Source organism: Colossoma macropomum, unplaced genomic scaffold (assembly GCF_904425465.1).
Source record: "Colossoma macropomum unplaced genomic scaffold, Colossoma_macropomum, whole genome shotgun sequence".
Classification (NCBI taxonomy): domain Eukaryota; kingdom Metazoa; phylum Chordata; class Actinopteri; order Characiformes; family Serrasalmidae; genus Colossoma; species Colossoma macropomum.
Genome location: NW_023494793.1, coordinates 45,563,461 through 45,581,234, shown reverse-complemented (window position 1 = coordinate 45,581,234; position 17,774 = coordinate 45,563,461). Strand labels below are relative to the sequence as shown.

Here is a 17,774-nt window from a genome sequence, read left to right as displayed (position 1 = left end):
TAAACACAGTTAGCTCTACTGCTCTTCTCTCCCCTAACGACACTCTATTATCATCATTTCAGCTTTAATTTGATTTTTAATTTAATGTTTAATTTCATGTTTTGATTCACGTTCTCCTTTATCTTGTTACTTTTTAAATTATAATTTCAATTATATTTGCATTTTCTCATTTGTAAAGGACTTTGGATAATCACAGTGTGTGAAAGGAGCTATATAAGTAAACTTGTTTTGCCCAAAATGCTACTGGCCCACTGGGAATTCTCCCAGCTGTCCTGATTACCCAGTCTGACATTGGTTAGATGATAGTTAATGAAACTACGCAATCTCTACGACCACCTAAAAATAACCTGATTATTATGTCATAGCTTAATACTATTTACCCAAACCTGTAGAGGAAACAGTTCTGGACCTTAAATCATTGACATGTTGTCTCGACAAAATGCAGTCCGACTTTTTAAAGACTATTTTTAACTTTGAAGCAACTGATCTTTTGCTTCTGAATGTACCCTGGGTTTTAACAGATCTGGGAAAATTGTACATCTTGGACACGGAATAATCCACCAAAAGATCCAAAAATGAATACATATCCTAAGTGCATCATAAGGAATGTGGTAAATGAGACGAGTGGTTGTTTTTCTTGAGTTCAATTAGCTGTTTTGTAATATCATGTTGCATTTGTCATATTTTACACTATATAGACGAAAGTATGTGGACATCCCTCCTAATTAATGAGTTCAGGTGTTTCAAGTAGCTTCACAAAATTGGTCTGTATGGCTGAGCAGCTGCACACAAGCCTAAGATCAAAATGCACAATGCCATGGAGGGGTGTAAAGCGCCGCCACTGGAAACGTGTTCTCTGGAGTGACAAATCAGCTTCTCTATCTATCAGTCTGATATGGGGCTGTTTTTCAGGGGTTGGTCTAGAACCCTTAGTTCCAGTGAAGGGGAATCTTAATGCTTCAGCACCAAGACATTTTGGACAATTGTACACTTCCAAATCTGTGTGAACAGTTTGGGGAATCTTTCCTGTCCCAGAGCACAAAGCAGCTCCATAAAGGCCTGACTGGGTCAGTTTGGTGTGGAAGAACGTGACTGGCCCTCACAGAGCCCTGACCTCAACCTCATCACACGCCTTTGGGATGAACTAGAACGGAGATTGTGAGCCAGGCCCTCTCGTCCAAAGTCTTGTAGAAAGCTTCCCAGAAGAGTGGAAGCTGTTAGAGCTGCAAAGGGGGGCCAACTCCATATTAATGCCTATGGATTTAGACTGGGATTGATAAAAGATCCTGTAGGTGTCCCAATACTTTTGTCCATATAGTGAATGTCGTATATGTTGTGTTTGAATATGTTGAGTCTGTATGGCTGCTATTGGCCAGGTCTCTCTTGTAAAAGGGTTTATTTGATCTCAAAGGGATGTCCTGATAAAATAAAGGGAAAATAATTTTAAAAATAAAATCTGCAGCAAATCCTTAATCGCTCACTGACCTCAGGCATTTTACAGAGTCGCTAAAAACAAACGCTTTTGAGACGGTCTTTAAATAGGGAGCTTTCCTAACAGTCCAACACACTTCTGAGTTTTGTTTATCAGTATCATGTGGTCAGCAAGACCTAAGGCATCAGGAGGTCAAGCAGCACAAGGGCTAATAAGAGAAACTTGTTCAAACATTTGTTACAAGCAAGTTGATCACTGTAATGATGTTCTTACTAGACGTCCTAAGAAAACTATACATCCCTTACAACTCGTATAAAACGCATCAGCGTCCTAACAAAAACAACACAGAGAGATCAGATCAGCCCTGTTTAAAAGAGCTGCACTGGCTGCCTGCATCGCTCAGGATATACTTTAAAGTTCTGCTAATAATTTTTAAAGCTCAAAATGACCTTAAAGCACCGCTTACATCACAGAGTGTCTGTCTGTTTATGTTCCGGCACGTAATCTAAGATCTGCAGATAGTGGCCTTCTACAGACACCCTCTGTAAAATACAGAAAACATGGAGAGACTCTTTCAGTTATTCTGCTTCTAAACTGTGGAGCTCAGTTCAGCTTTTATTAGACAGTCGAGCTCAGAGCTCACTTTTAATAAACATCTGAAAACGTCTCTCTTTAACTCAGCATTTAATTAAAACTCTACATCTCGTCGTTTTTATCTTCCAATTTGATCTGTTTCATTTTCTTCTGATTCTAAATAAATACTAATGATTTCTTGTATAACTGTTTTATCACCTGTCTGTAAAGCACCTTGAGCTGCAACCGGCATGAAAAGTGCTATATAAACAAACATCGTAATTATTATTATTATTATTATTATTATTATTAAATTATATAATTATTATAAATTGTTATATTATTATTAAAGTCAGAGGCGATAGCTCATCTGCTGCTGCAACAGTTTGTGTTGGTCATCCTCTAGTCCTTAATCAGTGGTCACAAAAAAAATTAACAATATAAAGAATTATAAATAAATAAAAGCAAAAAAATGTAAACTGTAAGGATATTTTACCCAAATTCCACATAGTTTTGCACATGAGGTTCTGATTTATGTTACACTTAAGTGTAACAATCTTGTTTTCTCCCTACATTGTTTATTTATTTGTTTTCTTTACCTTTCAGGTGCGGTTCTGTCTCCGGCTGAGCCTGACGCTGATGCTGCGGCGGCTGGTTCCGCCTCCCCCTGGATCCTCTCTCTGATTGGTTGGTTTATTGTTTCATGCTGCTATGATTGGCCAGATGCTTGATTATAAAGTCAACTTACAATCGAAATCTCCTTTTCAGGTTCATATTCATCTTATCATTTTAAAAAGTCTACGTTCTTATTTTCTTATAATCTTCCATTAAAATGTAATGACTTTAGCTCCGCCTCTCAAAAGTCTTCTGATTTTTGATGTCACCATGCACCAGTAGGTGGATCAAACTATTTATTTATCCAAATTTTAAATTTTGTACCATGTGAACCGTGCAGAGGGAGCGTACGGTCGCAGAAGCTCAGAAATCAGGCGGTAAAAATTGACACAGACAGGAAAGATCGGGTATGAATGTTGACAGGCTGAGTCCTATATGACGTTTTATAGGTGTTTGAATATCTGAAGTGATCTGAACTGGAGCGATATGGGGGAGAGACACTACAGGACTCAGAAAGTTGGAGAATGAGGCTCAGTGCTGCTATTATTATTATTACCTTTATTATTGTTATAATTACCAACATTATTATTGCTGTTTGTATCTGTTTCCTCCTTTCTGTAGTTTTTCTCTGCATTCTGCTGGCAGTTCTCCTGCTGTGCTGGAGGAGATCAGACCCAGCTCCTACTTCCACACTGATGGATTCGCAGGATCCCCTCGTCCCGTCTGCACACGCCCACACACACCCAGACAAAGTACGGTTTGCACCCAAACATGACCACACATGCAGCACTGCTCAAACATTTGTCATTTTGGGGCTCCTGAGTGGCGCAACCATCTAAGCCAGAAGTGCACAACTCCGGTCCCAGAGGGCCGGTGTCCAGCACAGTTTGGAGGTTTCTCTGCTCAAACACACCCACTTAACCTGGCAAATAACAGCTGAGTGTAATCAGGTGTGTTGGAGCAGGTAAATCACCAAACTGTGACGGACACCAGCGTTGGCCCTGTCTTCAGGAGGTCACAAGTTTGGACAAGTTTGAAAAATTCCCCTTTTGAAATTTTGAAATATTTTGAAAAATGTACCGTGTTGTAAACAGTGTTGTAAATTGTGGGCTGTATTACAAAAAAAGGCCAATCTTTTTGTCTCTAGATCTGACAGGTCAAGATAAGATTTACACACATTTATATTACACAAACAGTTTGTCTCCATTCCCCAAACGCTTTAGCCGAGCACGCTAACGTTACTCCTCCTAATAAACAGACACACGTTCAGCTCCGTCTCCTCATTATTCACCACCATCACTGTAATATTTCATCATCAACATTAACACACGAAGGTGATCAGAGGGGCGGTGGAGATCGAGTCTGCAGCGTCTGAGATCTTTAAAACGCAGAGTTAGAAAAGAAAATCATCTCACAGTGAAAGCAGCGTTTTACAGTAGGAATAAATGGAGCTCATTATGCTGGTAGTGAACTATGCTGCTGACTCAGCTGCCTAAAAACCATAGAAACGGACCTTAAACAGAAGTGAGGACCCTGTTGGGGTCCATCCTAAAGTTAGGACAGGATTTAGGAGGTTCAGTCTAGTTAGGATGTTTGTGTGATGCTGTTTTCTTATCTGGAGTTCATGATGAGATCATGAAGTTAGGAGCTGTTATTCTGTAATTCAGTCGTACTGAAGTTGTCATGGTGAGATGTTTCTGTAATAAGGCCCTGTTAAATGTTTCTGTTTTGTTCTGCAGGATGGCACATGCATTGATTTATCGCTCTGACACGTGAAGGGAGGAAATGGACTTAAGCTGCTGTGGCTTTTGGACAGAGTGTGTCGGTGCGTGATGGTGTGACGTGTTTTTCATGACCCTCCCAAATGACTCAACACTTGCTCCTGATGAAAAAGTCTTCTTCTGGCCCAGTAATGGTGCTGGATCTGGACACAGATGTGGGCGGAGCCCAAAAATGGCTAGATCAATTTAATTTATGCTTCATAAATGCTGTGCCTGGCTTTAGCTCAGCCACACTCTTCTGTAAACGATTCTTCTGCATCTGACTCTGAGCCATTTCTGTAAACGAGTCTTTTGTGAACATAAGTAGTTTCTCCCATCTTTATTTGACTCCTTTTTTCTAGAATGAATCTGAGTCTGAGTCACTTATGTAAAGAATCTTTTGCTAAAGTAAATAATGAATCTGAATTGGTCAAACAAATCTTGTTTCTACACTCACTGTCCACTTTATCAGCTCCACTGACCATATAGTTTCACTCTGTAGTCCTACAGTTACAGACTGTAGTCCATCTGTTTCTCTGCATACTTTGTTACCCTGTTCTTCAGTGGTCAGGACCCCCATGGACCCCCACAGAGCAGGTACTATTTGGGTGGTGGATCATTCTCAGCACTGCAGTAACACTGACGTGGTGGTGGTGTGTTAGTGTGTGTTGCGCTGGTCTGAGTGGATCAGACACAGCAGTGCTGCTGGAGTTTTTAAACACCTCAGTGTCACTGCTGGACTGAGAATAGTCCACCAACCAAAAATATCCAGCCAACAGCGTCCTGTGGGCAGCGGCCTGTGACCATTGATGAAGGACTAGAGGATGACCATCACAAACTGTGCAGCAGCAGATGAGCTATCGTCTCTGACTTTACATCTACAAGGTGGACTGACAAGGTAGGAGTGTCTAATAGAGTGGACAGTGAGTGGACACAGTGTTTAAACACTCCAGCAGCACTGCTGTGTCTGATCCACTCGTACCATCTATTTGACTCCATCTATTTGAGTCTATTTTCCCCTTAGTGACTCTGTAAACAAATCTTTTATTGTTCTCCCATCTCTTGTATTGAGAATGCATCTGAATCAGAATCGGCTCAGCAGATGAATATTTTGAGAAAGTAATTAGTTTCTCCCGTCTATGAGTTGCCTTTCTAAATGAATCATTTGTAAAAATTTCTTGTCTAGATTTTTTTTTGAATGAATGAATCTGAATTGAATCTGTAAATATATCTTTTGCAGATGTTATAGATGAATCTGAGTCAGTCACCTCTTTACATGATTCTTTTGTGAAAACTGTTCTCACCTGTCTATATTTGACTCTTTTCTCCCCAGAATGAGTCAGAACCTGAATCACATCTGTAAATGAATCATTTGTGAAACTGATTGACTCCTTTTGCAATGAATCTGAATCAGAGTTAGTTTTTTGGTCAAATATTGCGTGAAAATGACTTTCAGCCATCTGATTTTGACTCCTTTGTTCTAAATGAATCTGAAACAGAGTCGCCTCTCTAAATGAATCTGAATCTGCGTTTTGATCTGCATCTAAATCAGTTTTCTGCAGCGGGAATTCACAGCCATTCAGATTTTAGCTTTCGTTTGTTATCACTACAGCGAATCCATTAAAATGAAATCTCGTCAATACATTCAGTTACACCCAATAATGTGCTTCACAAATTTAGAAGTGTTTAAAAAGTGTGTTTTACTTGTTTTGCTGGGCTGGTTTTGGCTTGATCTCATTACAAACAGCCACAGCGCTGCCTACAAAAATGGTGGTAGCGCAATTGTTTGAATTTTTTTTCTAAATGAATCTGAGTCGACTCTTTTTAAATAAATCTTTAGTTAAAAAAAAGGTTTTCCCCCTTTTCTACGTGATTTTTTATTTTCTAGAGATCTTTATTTTTGGCTGGTTCTGAAAGTTTGTGAATCTGTCCCTGCTGTCTGAGCCTCCTTCAGCTACTGATTTGTAGTGATTCAACTCTGAATCAGGATCTTTATGAATCCTCACAGCGACAGTCTTCATATCAGTATTGTAATTCTCACATAACGGAATATCAGGAATCAGTGTTTATCCTGTCAGATGCAGCGAAATCAACAGGTTTATTTAGTTTTTTTTATCAATGGTGCACTTTTAGTACGAGAGCTGATGTCTGTGTTATTTTGGTTTCAGATCCATCTCTAACAGCAGTTCTGTGAATGAATATAGACAGAAATATGTTGTATTTATGTGGAGATTAATATGTTGGTACGAGAGAAATTTTCAGACTGTATTTGTTAGTTTTTCACTACAACTTCCTTCTTTCTGGAATAAAATGCAAATACTCTGATTTCTGGAGAGGAGTTTGTCTCTGAGAGTTGGAGGATGTATGTAAATATTGGTTTATGTTAATGAATGTCATTTTTATTTATGGATTAATGGTGTTAATGCAGTGGTTCAAAATGCTCCTTATTCTTTACTTTCTCTCTCTCTCTCTCTCTCTCTCTCTCTCTCTCTCTCTCTCTCTCTCTCCTCTTTCCTCTTTATTTTTAATTCTCTTTTTCATTTTCGTTTCTCTATCTCTCTTCCCTGTTTCTCTTTCTTTCTTTTTTCTTTCTCCCTCTCTTGCCTTCTCTCTCTTCCCTTCTGTCTTCCTTCTCTCTCTCTCTCTCTCTTAATTCTTCTTTTTTCTTTATCTTTTTTAATCTCTCTCCTTTTTCGTTTTCATTCTTTTTCTGTCTCTCTTCCTGCTTTTTCTTTCTCCCTCTCTCACCTCTCTTTCTTTCTCATTCTTTTTTGTCATTCTCTTTTCTTTCCGTTTCTTTTTCTCTCTTTCTCTCGCCTCTTCTGTCACAATCGTTCATACTGTGTATATTTTTTTCCTCTCTCTCTCTCTCTCTCTCTCTCTCTCTCTCTCTCTCTCTCTCTGACGGGAGGGCTTAGTGTGTGTGTGTGTGTGTGTGTGTGTCTGTGTGTGTGGTTGTTAAGCGAGTGCAGTGTTTCCCGCTCACTCAGACACTGATGTGTGATGACGGGAAGTTCTGCTGAAGATCATGAGGTTAGCAGGACTGAGTTTGGGGGAAAAAGGTAAGATACATTTAAAGGGGAATTCCACCCAACTTCCAAACCTCTTCTGTAACTCAGTGTGTGAGATGTGAACAGAGTCACTCAGAGTGGTTTGTGGTGTGAAACAGTTGATTGTGGAGGGTCTGTGGTGGTGTTGGGAACCGGGGGTGTCTACAGTCAGCCATTTCGCTCCAAACCATTTTGAGTGACTTCTGAAGAACGTTTATGTTCATATCTGATTTTTTTATATCTGATTTTTTTGTGTGTAACCTGATCAGACCTCTGTTTGAGATCATGCGGTATGGAAACACAGACTACAAGCCCAGTTTAACGTTCCTCTCAGGGGACAGCAGCTGATCTCGGAGATGTTCCAGGGGTTCTACAGTGAGTACATTCACACTTCTGCTTTCACCGAAAGCTGCAGAGCTGAAAATGGTTCCGTCACTTTCTACATGTGGAACTATCTGGAACAATAATCTGTCCAGTGCCGTGTCGCGTTACAGTCACGCAGTTCATGCAAATCCCACAGCTGAGCTCAGAGGAGCCGCTCTTAATAAAGATCAACACAGTGCTTAAATGGTTCTTCAGACTGATGGAACAGGTTCTTATGCATACAAGCTGGACATCATCAAAATAGCAGAACCCTTTTTGGTGCTGGATAGAACCCTTTTCAAAAAGGTTCTGTTTAGATTGATGGAGAATGTGTTGTGTAGGGTTTTACATAGAACCTTGTTAAAAATGGAAATCCTTGGCCGAGCGCTCAGGAGTCTCACGTGGGAGGTTCAGATGACAAAGCACTAAATTAATTGATAACTGTTATGCTAACAGTCAATAAACTGCTGCTTTAATCATTTACAGTCACAAGGTCCCCCGAACGCCTTCAAACAGTTGCGTTTTAATAAGCCTCCTCCACTGAACGTCCACTATTCACTATCAACGCTGCTTTTCAGAGCGTCCAGTAGCCTTACGGAAGTGTATTCTTTGCCCTGATAGATGCATCAGTGACACTTTCTCTGAAACCTACATTGTAAATAAACTTTTAAATCTTTGTAACTTGACAACAATAAGTCTGTAAGCATATTTATAAACTCTATAAAGCTAAATAAGGCTCTTATAATGACTTTGGGTGACTTAACATGTTATAACTATTCATCATAATGTCTTTTAAATGAAAAATGACCTGTGTGTAATTGTAAAGCACATATAGTAAAAATATAATACATATTAACAATTCTGAAACCAGCATGAACGTTCAGTGCTTCAAGAGAGATTTTATGTTATTCTTTATTCTTTAAAATTGTCATTAGCTGGACAAACTGGGCAATATGAATGCACATCTCTCAGTAAAGTATAACCATCAAGTTTTAAGGTACTATAAACTTCAGTTTTCTCTGTTGTGAGTTTAATTTCAAACTAGTGATCAAAGCACAGACACTCGTTTCTGAATTAAAAGTGTTTTGTTATGTAAAAACAATTGTTTTTAACATTTTGTTTGTCCTTAAATGTCCAGAGTACATAATCGGCACATAATTAACCTTGCAAATGTACAGGTTATCATCCATGTAAAAGGCATTATAATGAATTATGACAGACGTCATCAAAAAATGAACTATAGTACATTATTACAGCCTTATGAGGCATGATGAGAATGTATAAGTATGCTTAAAAAGCATTGTTTCCAAGAGTTATAAGCACATATATGCCTATTTATGAATGCAGTGCATTTTTTCCTATCAGACTAATCTGATCTGAAAGGCTGATCAGGTTTTTCCATAGTGGGCGGTCAGTCATTTCTTTTTCCATTAACATTGAAAGTTTAATGCTTAAACAGCTCTGTGGAAAATACTGATGTAATAGGCAGCTGTTAAATTGTACAAGTGCACTGTGGATGTAACCCAAAAGCATAGCTATAACCTGCATATACAGTCGCAAAGTTCATCCAAAGCTCTTCAACCCAGTTTTAGGAAATTACCCCTAATAAACTTCCCGTATTCTCACACAGAGTTTCTGCTTTTACAGATCTTCTCAATTATCCTTCACAAATGGGTCACGTAATATGAAAAAACCATGAGGAAATGAAAGCCTCAGCAACTCAAGTTTGACTGTTTCCTATCACTTCAAATGTAAATGACTGCCTGATTCCAGTCACACACAATGGAAATGAGTAGATTCCATATTTAGTATTTACAACTTACAGTTCATCACACTTTTGTTTTGTTCGGCCTTTTTCACATCAGTAACAGCAGCTTAACTCACATTTTTAACATTATTTTAATGACCTGTTTACGTTTCAGCTGTGTGTGTGGTCGGTTGCTAGGAAACAGAGATGACAGCTGATTATCGCCCTCAATCGAGTAAGTTAAGATTTCCTAACTGGAGATAAGATGCTTAAGCAGTAGAACACAGAGGGAGTGTGTTATCGAGAAATAACATCACGGCTGTGATTTGGTCGCCGTAGATCATCACAGCCGTGATGTTATTGGCGATAACACACTCCTCGAGTGTTCTATTGCTTTAATACAACAGTTAAATAAATAAAGTAATAAATTAATAAACTGGGCCGTGAACGCGGCGTTTAATATGTTTTAATGTTCAGTTCCTTCACCAAATTATAGTTCCTTAACGAGCAGCTTGTTGCTACGTCAGAGTAACGAGCTCCGCCCACTCGCTGCACAGCCGGCAGTTCGTTCTCCAGCTCCACACAGACCAACTGACAGTTTGGGAATTTAGTGTTGTCTGATCTTCAGAGTCTGACCAAATCAGACTGAGCCATAAAACTGCCGCAATATCAAGTTCAGCTCAGTTTTGTGAGTTTCTGCCAGATCAGTATTAATGTTGTTTTGTTCCAGCCAGTCTGTAAAGCATCTTACAGCCCATTTAGTTTGGCGAATGGTGTTGGGTTCATTTCTGGCTGATTCCAGGTTGTTCAGCTGTTCTTCTGTCTCAGCTGCCGACTGAAAAGCTGCTCAGTAGTGATGACAGTTTGGGAATTTAGTGTCGTCTCATCTTCAGAGTCTGACCAAATCGGCTGTCGGTCAAATGTGATCTTAAAAGTGTCCGTTTTCTGTTTGTGCAAAGTAAGAAGTAAAAACGTTTCATGTCAGGTGAACTATAATAAACAAAGAACAAAATAATTTGCTTCCTAACTGTGTCTAGAAGATGTTTGAAATCAGAGAGAGAAACTGATTCTGATACCACACTGAATAACCTACGTAGTAGAGGTCTGCACTCCTGCGGATTCCTGGCGGTTCCACCACAATATCCTGATTTTCAGTGTTGCGCCCAGGAAACCAACCCACTGCAGGTGGGAGCAGGACGAAGCACGCATGAAGAAAAATCCCGCAAATTGATGACGAGCCTAAATAAAGTAGAAAGATCACTAAATGTGTACAAATAAGAGTTGGCGAAGCAGCAGATTACGGGGCACAACGCGCAAATTCTCACAGCTTAGACCTGATTCACACATGTGCGGCAACACAGGAAGTCTTGCTTTTCATTTTGACGCCCATGTTCACTGGTCAGCGCTTTCACACAGGCTGTGGCTGCAAAAAGGCAGGATGTCCCAGACACCGCACTAAGAATAGACCCAGCGCCGACTTTTTCTGCACGCGTCACGCAGCAAAATACAGTAAATAAGCCATGAAAATCAATGACAAACATAAAATTGTATACAAACTTAAGTGTTTTATTTAATCTAATTCATGACGAAATACTATCTAAACATTCTGTGCTGCAGACAGATTTCCCGGTTGGTCTACAGCAGAGGTCACTAACAGGCGGACCGCGGCCCGAACCTAAACGCTGTCCTATGTGGACCTGAACCTACACCAATCAGGCATAACGTTATCACCACCTCCTTGTTTCTACACTCAGTTTTACTTCTACTTCAGTAAACAGTATATGGCACTGAATCATGATGCAGCTTAGACATTATGATGTTCTGGACCTGTGATTGAGGAATTTTTCTCTAACTGGACCTTATTGAAATTTAGTTAAATACCCCTGGTTGGTTTACAGGCTTGAAACTTTCACTTCACTGTGTTTGTTCATTAGAGCGGCAGCTGCACTGAGCTTAGGTCACACGGTATCAGCTTGTATTGAAATGTTAGTATTGGTGAATTTGTATAGAGTGAAGAGTGAAACGTCCCTGCTTTTTGTTTTCACGGCATGCTCAATTGATTCTTCTAAGTATGTGATGAAGAGTCAGTAAGGTGCTCAAATGGTCACTTGTCAAGTGAAATGATATTAAATATAGTCGATAAATCTAATATTTCCCATTTTGAGATGGTTGTGCACTTATCATAAGATTATCTAGCTTAGTTCTAGACACATTTCACATGTTTTAAGCCATTTTATTAAGTAAAAGTATCTCACTATACTGGCAGATAATTTTGCTGGTTTCAAGCACATTTCTTAAAACAAGCCTATCATAGTGAGATAATTTTACTCAATGAAATTACTTAAAACAAATAAAAAAATAGAAATAAGCTAAATAATCTTAAATTAAGCTTATACAATCTCAACAGGAGAAATATTAGATTTATTGACTAGATTTAATATAATTTTACTTGACGAGACCATTTTTTGCAGTGTGGTTGGATGTGATATTCACACCAGGGCACTCTTACAAGTCAGGATTAAAGATTATAACTGCCTTTATTTCCAATGCAAATCAAAGTGTAAATGTTTAAAAGCAGGCTGGGGCAGAAGAGACTAAGCTGCCCATGCGCAGCGGCCGCTGCTGCTGCCATCAGGTCAGTCTTTAATCACAGTGTGTGTGAGGGCCTCGGTGTGAGGTCAGCTTTAAATACTGGCCTAAACTTTGCTTTCAGCATTAATTTTCCACCGTTTGTAAACAGTTCAGCTGAAATTGGCACCAGTGCAAACTGTAGAACAGGCAAAAGGAAACAAAAGAATTAAGTCATTTATTAAAACTACTTAACAGTTGAAGCTTAAATAACTGTATATATGAGTTACAGTGACGTTCTAATTGTCAGTGATTAACTCAAACAGCCCAGTCAGTATAAATGGTGTGTTGAGCTGAAAGTGCTGTACTTTTGTACATTCTGCAGCAGTCGGAGAAGAAAGTATGTCAGTTTAAAAATAGGCTGTGGTTATCATGTATATTGTGGTGTGTGTGTGTGTGTGTGTGTGTGTGTGTGTGTGTGTGTATATATATATATATATATATATATATATATATATATATATATAGTTTTTACACTCTTTAAAAAGATGGTTCTTCAATGGTTTGGTTAAATAATTTTCAATAGATTTTAAAATTGTAATTTGATTTTTAATTATCCTAATTAAATTTCTAATTTGATTTTAATATAATGATTTTTTTCTTTTAATTCTGTTTTCATCGTGTTTTAAATTTTGTCTCCTTCACCTTTGTAAAGCACTTTGCGTGACAGCAGTGTATGAAAGGTGCTGTATAAATAAATTTGCCTTGAGGCCCTTATTGTGAATCATGAGTATTAAACATGTTCAGTATTTATGTCTCAGTAGTGTGGGGTGAACATTGAGTCTCTGGTGTGAAACGCAATGTTGATGTTATGCCTGAAAGTCTATCAACCGATGAGAGCTGAGCAGAACCGAAATGAACACTTTTTCTGTGGAGACACACACCACCAACGCAGCAATAGCTAAGAGTATCCCAGGGTTTCAGTCACTTGATTTTTCTTTAGCTAATGTTATCAGCCGAGAGATAAACATCTCTATCGTCCCCCTAACAGAGCTGCAGACCGCTGGTATAACTTTACTCTCTGTTTCTGATTTAAATGACGTTTGAATGGAGAAACATAAGTGTTAAATATCAGACTGAATGTCGTGGGTCGGAAAACGACGTCTTGTTTCGACAGACGTGATTCTGTAAGTTTGCTAGTTCAGAGTTCAGCTCCAGTCCTGAAACCCCTGCACTGCATAACTGTGGTTTCCTGGTTAAAATACCTGATATTATTAGTTAACTAATCCCTTCCTGAGCTGAACGAGGTGTGAACAGCAGAGAAACTCTAAACTGTACAGTGCAGCAGCTCCAAGTTTCCGAGTCTGAAACACTGAATTAAAGGTCTGTGTGTCTCTCGTCTCTCAGCTTCTGTCGTGTCTCACAGGTGAATCGTTCACAAAGCACAGCGAAGTGAAGGCGTCGCAGTCTCTCCCTGATTCAGTCCTCAAAATGGCAGCAACTATACAGTGTGACGTCACAATAGAAGCCTTGTTGCTACCCAATCTGCGTCCCAAGCCCAGTAACCTCACTGTCGTCCGACCTGTCTGTTTAAAACTAAGGTCTCGTTTGTTTGCAGGAAACTAATGCGAGTTTTGAGAATTAGAGCCATTGATCAGGATTATGTGTGCATAATCTGAAAGTGTGTGGTGTTTCTTTCTGGGCAGATGTATGTGAGGGTTTTGATGACAAACATAGATCAAGGACCAAAATAGGTGGGATGCACGAGCAGATGTTTATATGATTGCAGAATGTGTTTCCTTTCCCTTTACCCTGAAAACCTAACTTGCCAACCGTCTCCTCTTCTATCCAGGGATCTGGTCGAGGAGGTGGAAGCTGGAGATGGCAGCTGTATTGATCGCTGGCACTTTTTGCTTGTTCATACTGCTGAGAACAAACATCCAGGACAAGAGCCAAGAGGAGCTTGCATCAGAATATGAATGGAATCTGGAAATCGACGCTTGGAAAAATCAAGCTTTTCCAAGTTTACCACCCAAATGTGAACAGAACTCATCTGCTTCCAACATCAGTGGATTTTCCTCCTTGCCCCAACGCATTCAAGACTTCCTGTATTACCGCCATTGTCGGCATTTCCCGATGTTGCTCAACGTTCCTGGCAAGTGTGGTGGCCCTGAGCGATCTTCAGATGTGTTTCTTTTGTTGGTCATCAAGAGTTCTCCACCCAATTACGAGAGACGGGAGGTGCTGCGGAAAACATGGGCTGCCAAGAGGCTGCAGAGCGGCGTTTGGATTCGTACTGTGTTTATATCCGGGACTGCTGGACAGAGCTTTGAGAAGCAGAGGCTGAACAAACTCCTGGAAGCAGAGAACCGTGAACACAAGGACATTCTGCAGTGGGACTTTCATGATTCCTTCTTCAACCTCACACTCAAGCAGATCCTTTTCTTGGAATGGATGGAAAGATTTTGCCCCAATGCTCACTTCCTGCTCAACGGGGATGATGACATTTTCGCCAACACAGATAACATGGTGGTGTATCTCCAAGGGTTGGGTGATGATGGTGCCAACAAACACTTGTTTGTTGGCCACCTTATCCAGTATGTTGGACCAATCAGGAATGAGGCCAGCAAATATTATGTCCCGGTCCAAGTGCAGGAATCTGATAGGTATCCTCCCTATTGTGGAGGAGGAGGCTTCCTGCTTTCACGTTTTACTGCCAAGACCATCTACAATATGTCTCACTCCATCACTATTTTGCCCATAGATGATGTTTACATGGGAATGTGTCTGGAGAAAGCTGGGCTGAAACCCTCGTCCCACATGGGCATTCGGACTGCCGGCCTACACATTCCCTCCAAAGTGCTGGACCCTTATGACCCTTGCTATTACCGTGAAATGATCCTAGTTCACAGATTCCTGCCTCATCAAATTTACATCATGTGGCAAGAAGTCCACCGACGAGATCTCAAATGTGGAAAGATGCTCAGTGCTCTTTAACCTGGGACTTTGCATGAATGTATTTGATGGACACTGATGAAGGTGTTCATGTGTACCTGGGCTGCAGGATACGGACCTAAAATGTTCAATAAAGGAGTTAAATATCTCAATGATGAGAACTGGTAGCACATCTTTGTGCACTATAAGGCTGGGAAACAGTCAGCATTCCCTGAACAGCTTTTTCTATAAAGACTACAGAAACTAATACTAATAAATCTATTTAGCTCCTTATGGTGATGCATGTTTGCTGTAACAGCAGCCTTTACTGCTCATTGCATAATCAACACTCGGAGTGACAATAGCCACGTTCAGGCAAGTAGTTCCTATCAGTATAGTAATAAAAATGTATCCTGCAGCCCTGCAGTACATGTGCTCACTGGAAACAACAGTTTGCACTTTACACTCTTAGCAATAAAGGTTCTTGATAGCTGCCTGGATCACTACAGCGTATCGTATTGTATTGTTCGAGATGAGGCTCTCCATTGTTTTGCATGGCACTTAAACTAAACTGGTTTTGTACTGTGCATATTGCATAAGATTCAGGGATTTTGTTGATTTCTGTGGTTTTGGGTGGCCTATTTTTTCCATAAGTTTCAATGATGCTGGAACAATATTCGTTAATGTATGCAGTATTGATATAAAGTTTTCATCACTGAAATATAACGAAAAATGTGATTAAACCTTAAAATCTGTTTCTGTCTTTGTCAAGTCAATTTTTATTTATTTATTGTCAGTTTTACCATCAAAATATACTCACAAAATGTTCTCACAGAGATGAAAGCCACAAACAGACGTTAGAGACAAATTTTAATGCACAATTACAGTTTATGCAGAAAGCTATGGCGCATTTATCATATAATTAAACCTAAGTTTGTTTCCTGTAAAAGACATGTTAGCTTTTACAACAAAGTGTAATTTGACCGGAGGTGTTCAAACTTTTGAATACGAAAAAAAAGTTAACTGTTTCAAATTAGTGTCCAAATAATCCCATCAGATTTAAACATACTTTTTAAACTCCTGTAAACTCCAGCCTTCCTGCCTAACATCACTAACCAGTTTAACTCCAATTAGCAACATTAACTGTTAGCACTGGTAGCATTGTTAGCTAACTAGCTAGGTGGAAACAGTGATGTAAGTACTGGCCACACTGGGCCAAATGGCATTGGGTGTGTCCCCTAGGGGTGCAGGAAAAAATCGATTCTTAGATGCATCGCGATGCGGACGTGAACGATTCTGAATCAGTTCACAAATGTCAAAAATCGATTTTCTAAATATTTAATTTATATCGCAATGTTAACGGAACGCAAAAGGTGGAACTTGGAAGTGGGTAAGTGCAGCGCCCGGACAGTCTGTGGCGGCACATAACAAAAACACTACTGGATGAGCAAGAAATCCGACTGGCAGCCTCTGCATTAAAAGCCAGGTTAGATCAGGAGTCACAACACAAATGTTAAGAAGAGACATTTTGTCCTTTCAACAAAAATCAGACCACCTTGGGAGCCTCAACATTTATGTCCAGTATGTCTCAGTATGTGCGAATGTCCTAGTATAAGTTAGCTTAAAAATATAAACAAAAGCGCAGACTTACTCTGTTTTAAGCTTTAGCTACAGCCGCTTTCCTCCCATCTCCACCAGAAAACTTTTCCTCTAAAGTAGATCAGTTTCTCGTAAAATGTCTTCCACCGTTCAACTGTTTTCCGAGGCTGAAGTCTTCGCAACTTTTGTGTTTGACAGTCTCTCGTTGTGGATTTAACTTACCAGAAATCAACTGCAGTGCTTATGAATGCGAATCGTTGCTGTGTGACCTGCAGTCTTATAACGCCAGTTCTCAGTCGTTGCGAAACAGGATATTTTACTGACACAGCGGCCTTGATTTATTAAAAAAAGATACTGGAAGTGAATTCATTATAGATCATTACAAATATTTTGCTTTAAAAGTACCAAGTCCTCAGACAGTGGGAAAATAGAAATGCTATATAGAAAAAAAAGATGCATCGATAATCGTTTTATAATCGCATCGCAGCCTCTGAATCATATTGTGCCCCCGTTGAGATACTCGCACAATTTTAGAATCGTGACTCAGAGAAAGAACCAATTTCACGCCAACAAAACTCACCAGTTATCTTCTGTCAGCACCGCACAGACTGAACTGACCTCGATTCATCTCCCTCGCTGAGCAGCTAATTCATCATAGCCTCTCAACTCTTCCCTTTTTAAAAAATCTGCATAATTAACTGATTATAATGTAATCAGAGCGGTCCAGAGTGGTCCAGAGTGGTTCAGAGTGGTTTGGTGTGAAACGCGCTGTTCTAGATAAACTTACCGAGTCAGAACTGTTCACAGTGGTGGTGATAGGACGTCCACCTCTAAAAGCTCCCTCACAGAAAGTTCCTACATGAAATGGTTATGAATTCACTGCCTGATGACTGAGACACTGTTTTATGATAGTTCAGAGAACTTAAACGCCATTCATGGTGGAGGGATACATGCAGGGCGCTGTGAGGCAAAATAGTCCCCAAAGAAAACTTATTATTTCAGATTTTCCACTATTTTCCATCATCAACATTCCATATAGACTCAGAAGACTCGTGTAGGTTCACTGGTGGTTCTGGATAATAAATAAAATGTCTATATTTGTGTTGTAGTCATGGCGACCCCTGGTTCCTATC

At 39.7% G+C, this 17,774-nt stretch overlaps 2 protein-coding genes across 4 annotated transcripts in view; both read left to right on the top strand.

Moving 5' to 3' along the window:
* The window catches only part of LOC118814007 (low-density lipoprotein receptor-related protein 8-like), a 43,189-nt gene extending 38,275 nt beyond the window's left edge, over positions 1-4,914 (top strand). Inside the window, exons 10-12 of the mRNA XM_036579679.1 lie at positions 2,612-2,692; positions 3,242-3,372; positions 4,360-4,914. Of these exons, the coding sequence (XP_036435572.1) occupies positions 2,612-2,692; positions 3,242-3,372; positions 4,360-4,389 (242 nt within the window). The 3' untranslated portion in view covers positions 4,390-4,914. The remainder of the gene's footprint in view (positions 1-2,611; positions 2,693-3,241; positions 3,373-4,359) is intronic.
* Positions 4,915-7,300: 2,386 nt separating this feature from the next.
* LOC118814006 (N-acetyllactosaminide beta-1,3-N-acetylglucosaminyltransferase 3-like) lies at positions 7,301-15,797 on the top strand. Of its 3 annotated transcripts, XM_036579677.1 has the most exons (4): positions 7,698-7,805; positions 9,441-9,544; positions 9,716-9,775; positions 13,961-15,797. In XM_036579677.1, the coding sequence occupies exons 3-4, from the start codon at positions 9,748-9,750 to the stop codon at positions 15,103-15,105; spliced, it is 1,173 nt and encodes a 390-aa protein (XP_036435570.1). In that variant the 5' UTR covers positions 7,698-7,805; positions 9,441-9,544; positions 9,716-9,747; the 3' UTR covers positions 15,106-15,797. The 3 variants fall into 3 exon arrangements, with proteins under 3 accessions (XP_036435571.1, XP_036435570.1, XP_036435568.1); XM_036579678.1 differs by lacking the exons at positions 9,441-9,544; positions 9,716-9,775 and adding an exon at positions 7,301-7,442 and having other exon boundaries at positions 7,700-7,805; XM_036579675.1 differs by lacking the exon at positions 9,441-9,544.
* The last annotated feature ends 1,977 nt before the right edge of the window (positions 15,798-17,774 follow it).

Bases quoted from the DNA above. Each gene is read 5' to 3' on its own strand.
- LOC118814006 (XM_036579675.1), top strand. From the start codon at position 9,748: ATGACAGCTGATTATCGCCCTCAATCGA. The intron at 9,776-13,960 runs GTAAGTTAAGAT...TCTTCTATCCAG, and splicing joins TGATTATCGCCCTCAATCGA to GGATCTGGTCGAGGAGGTGG.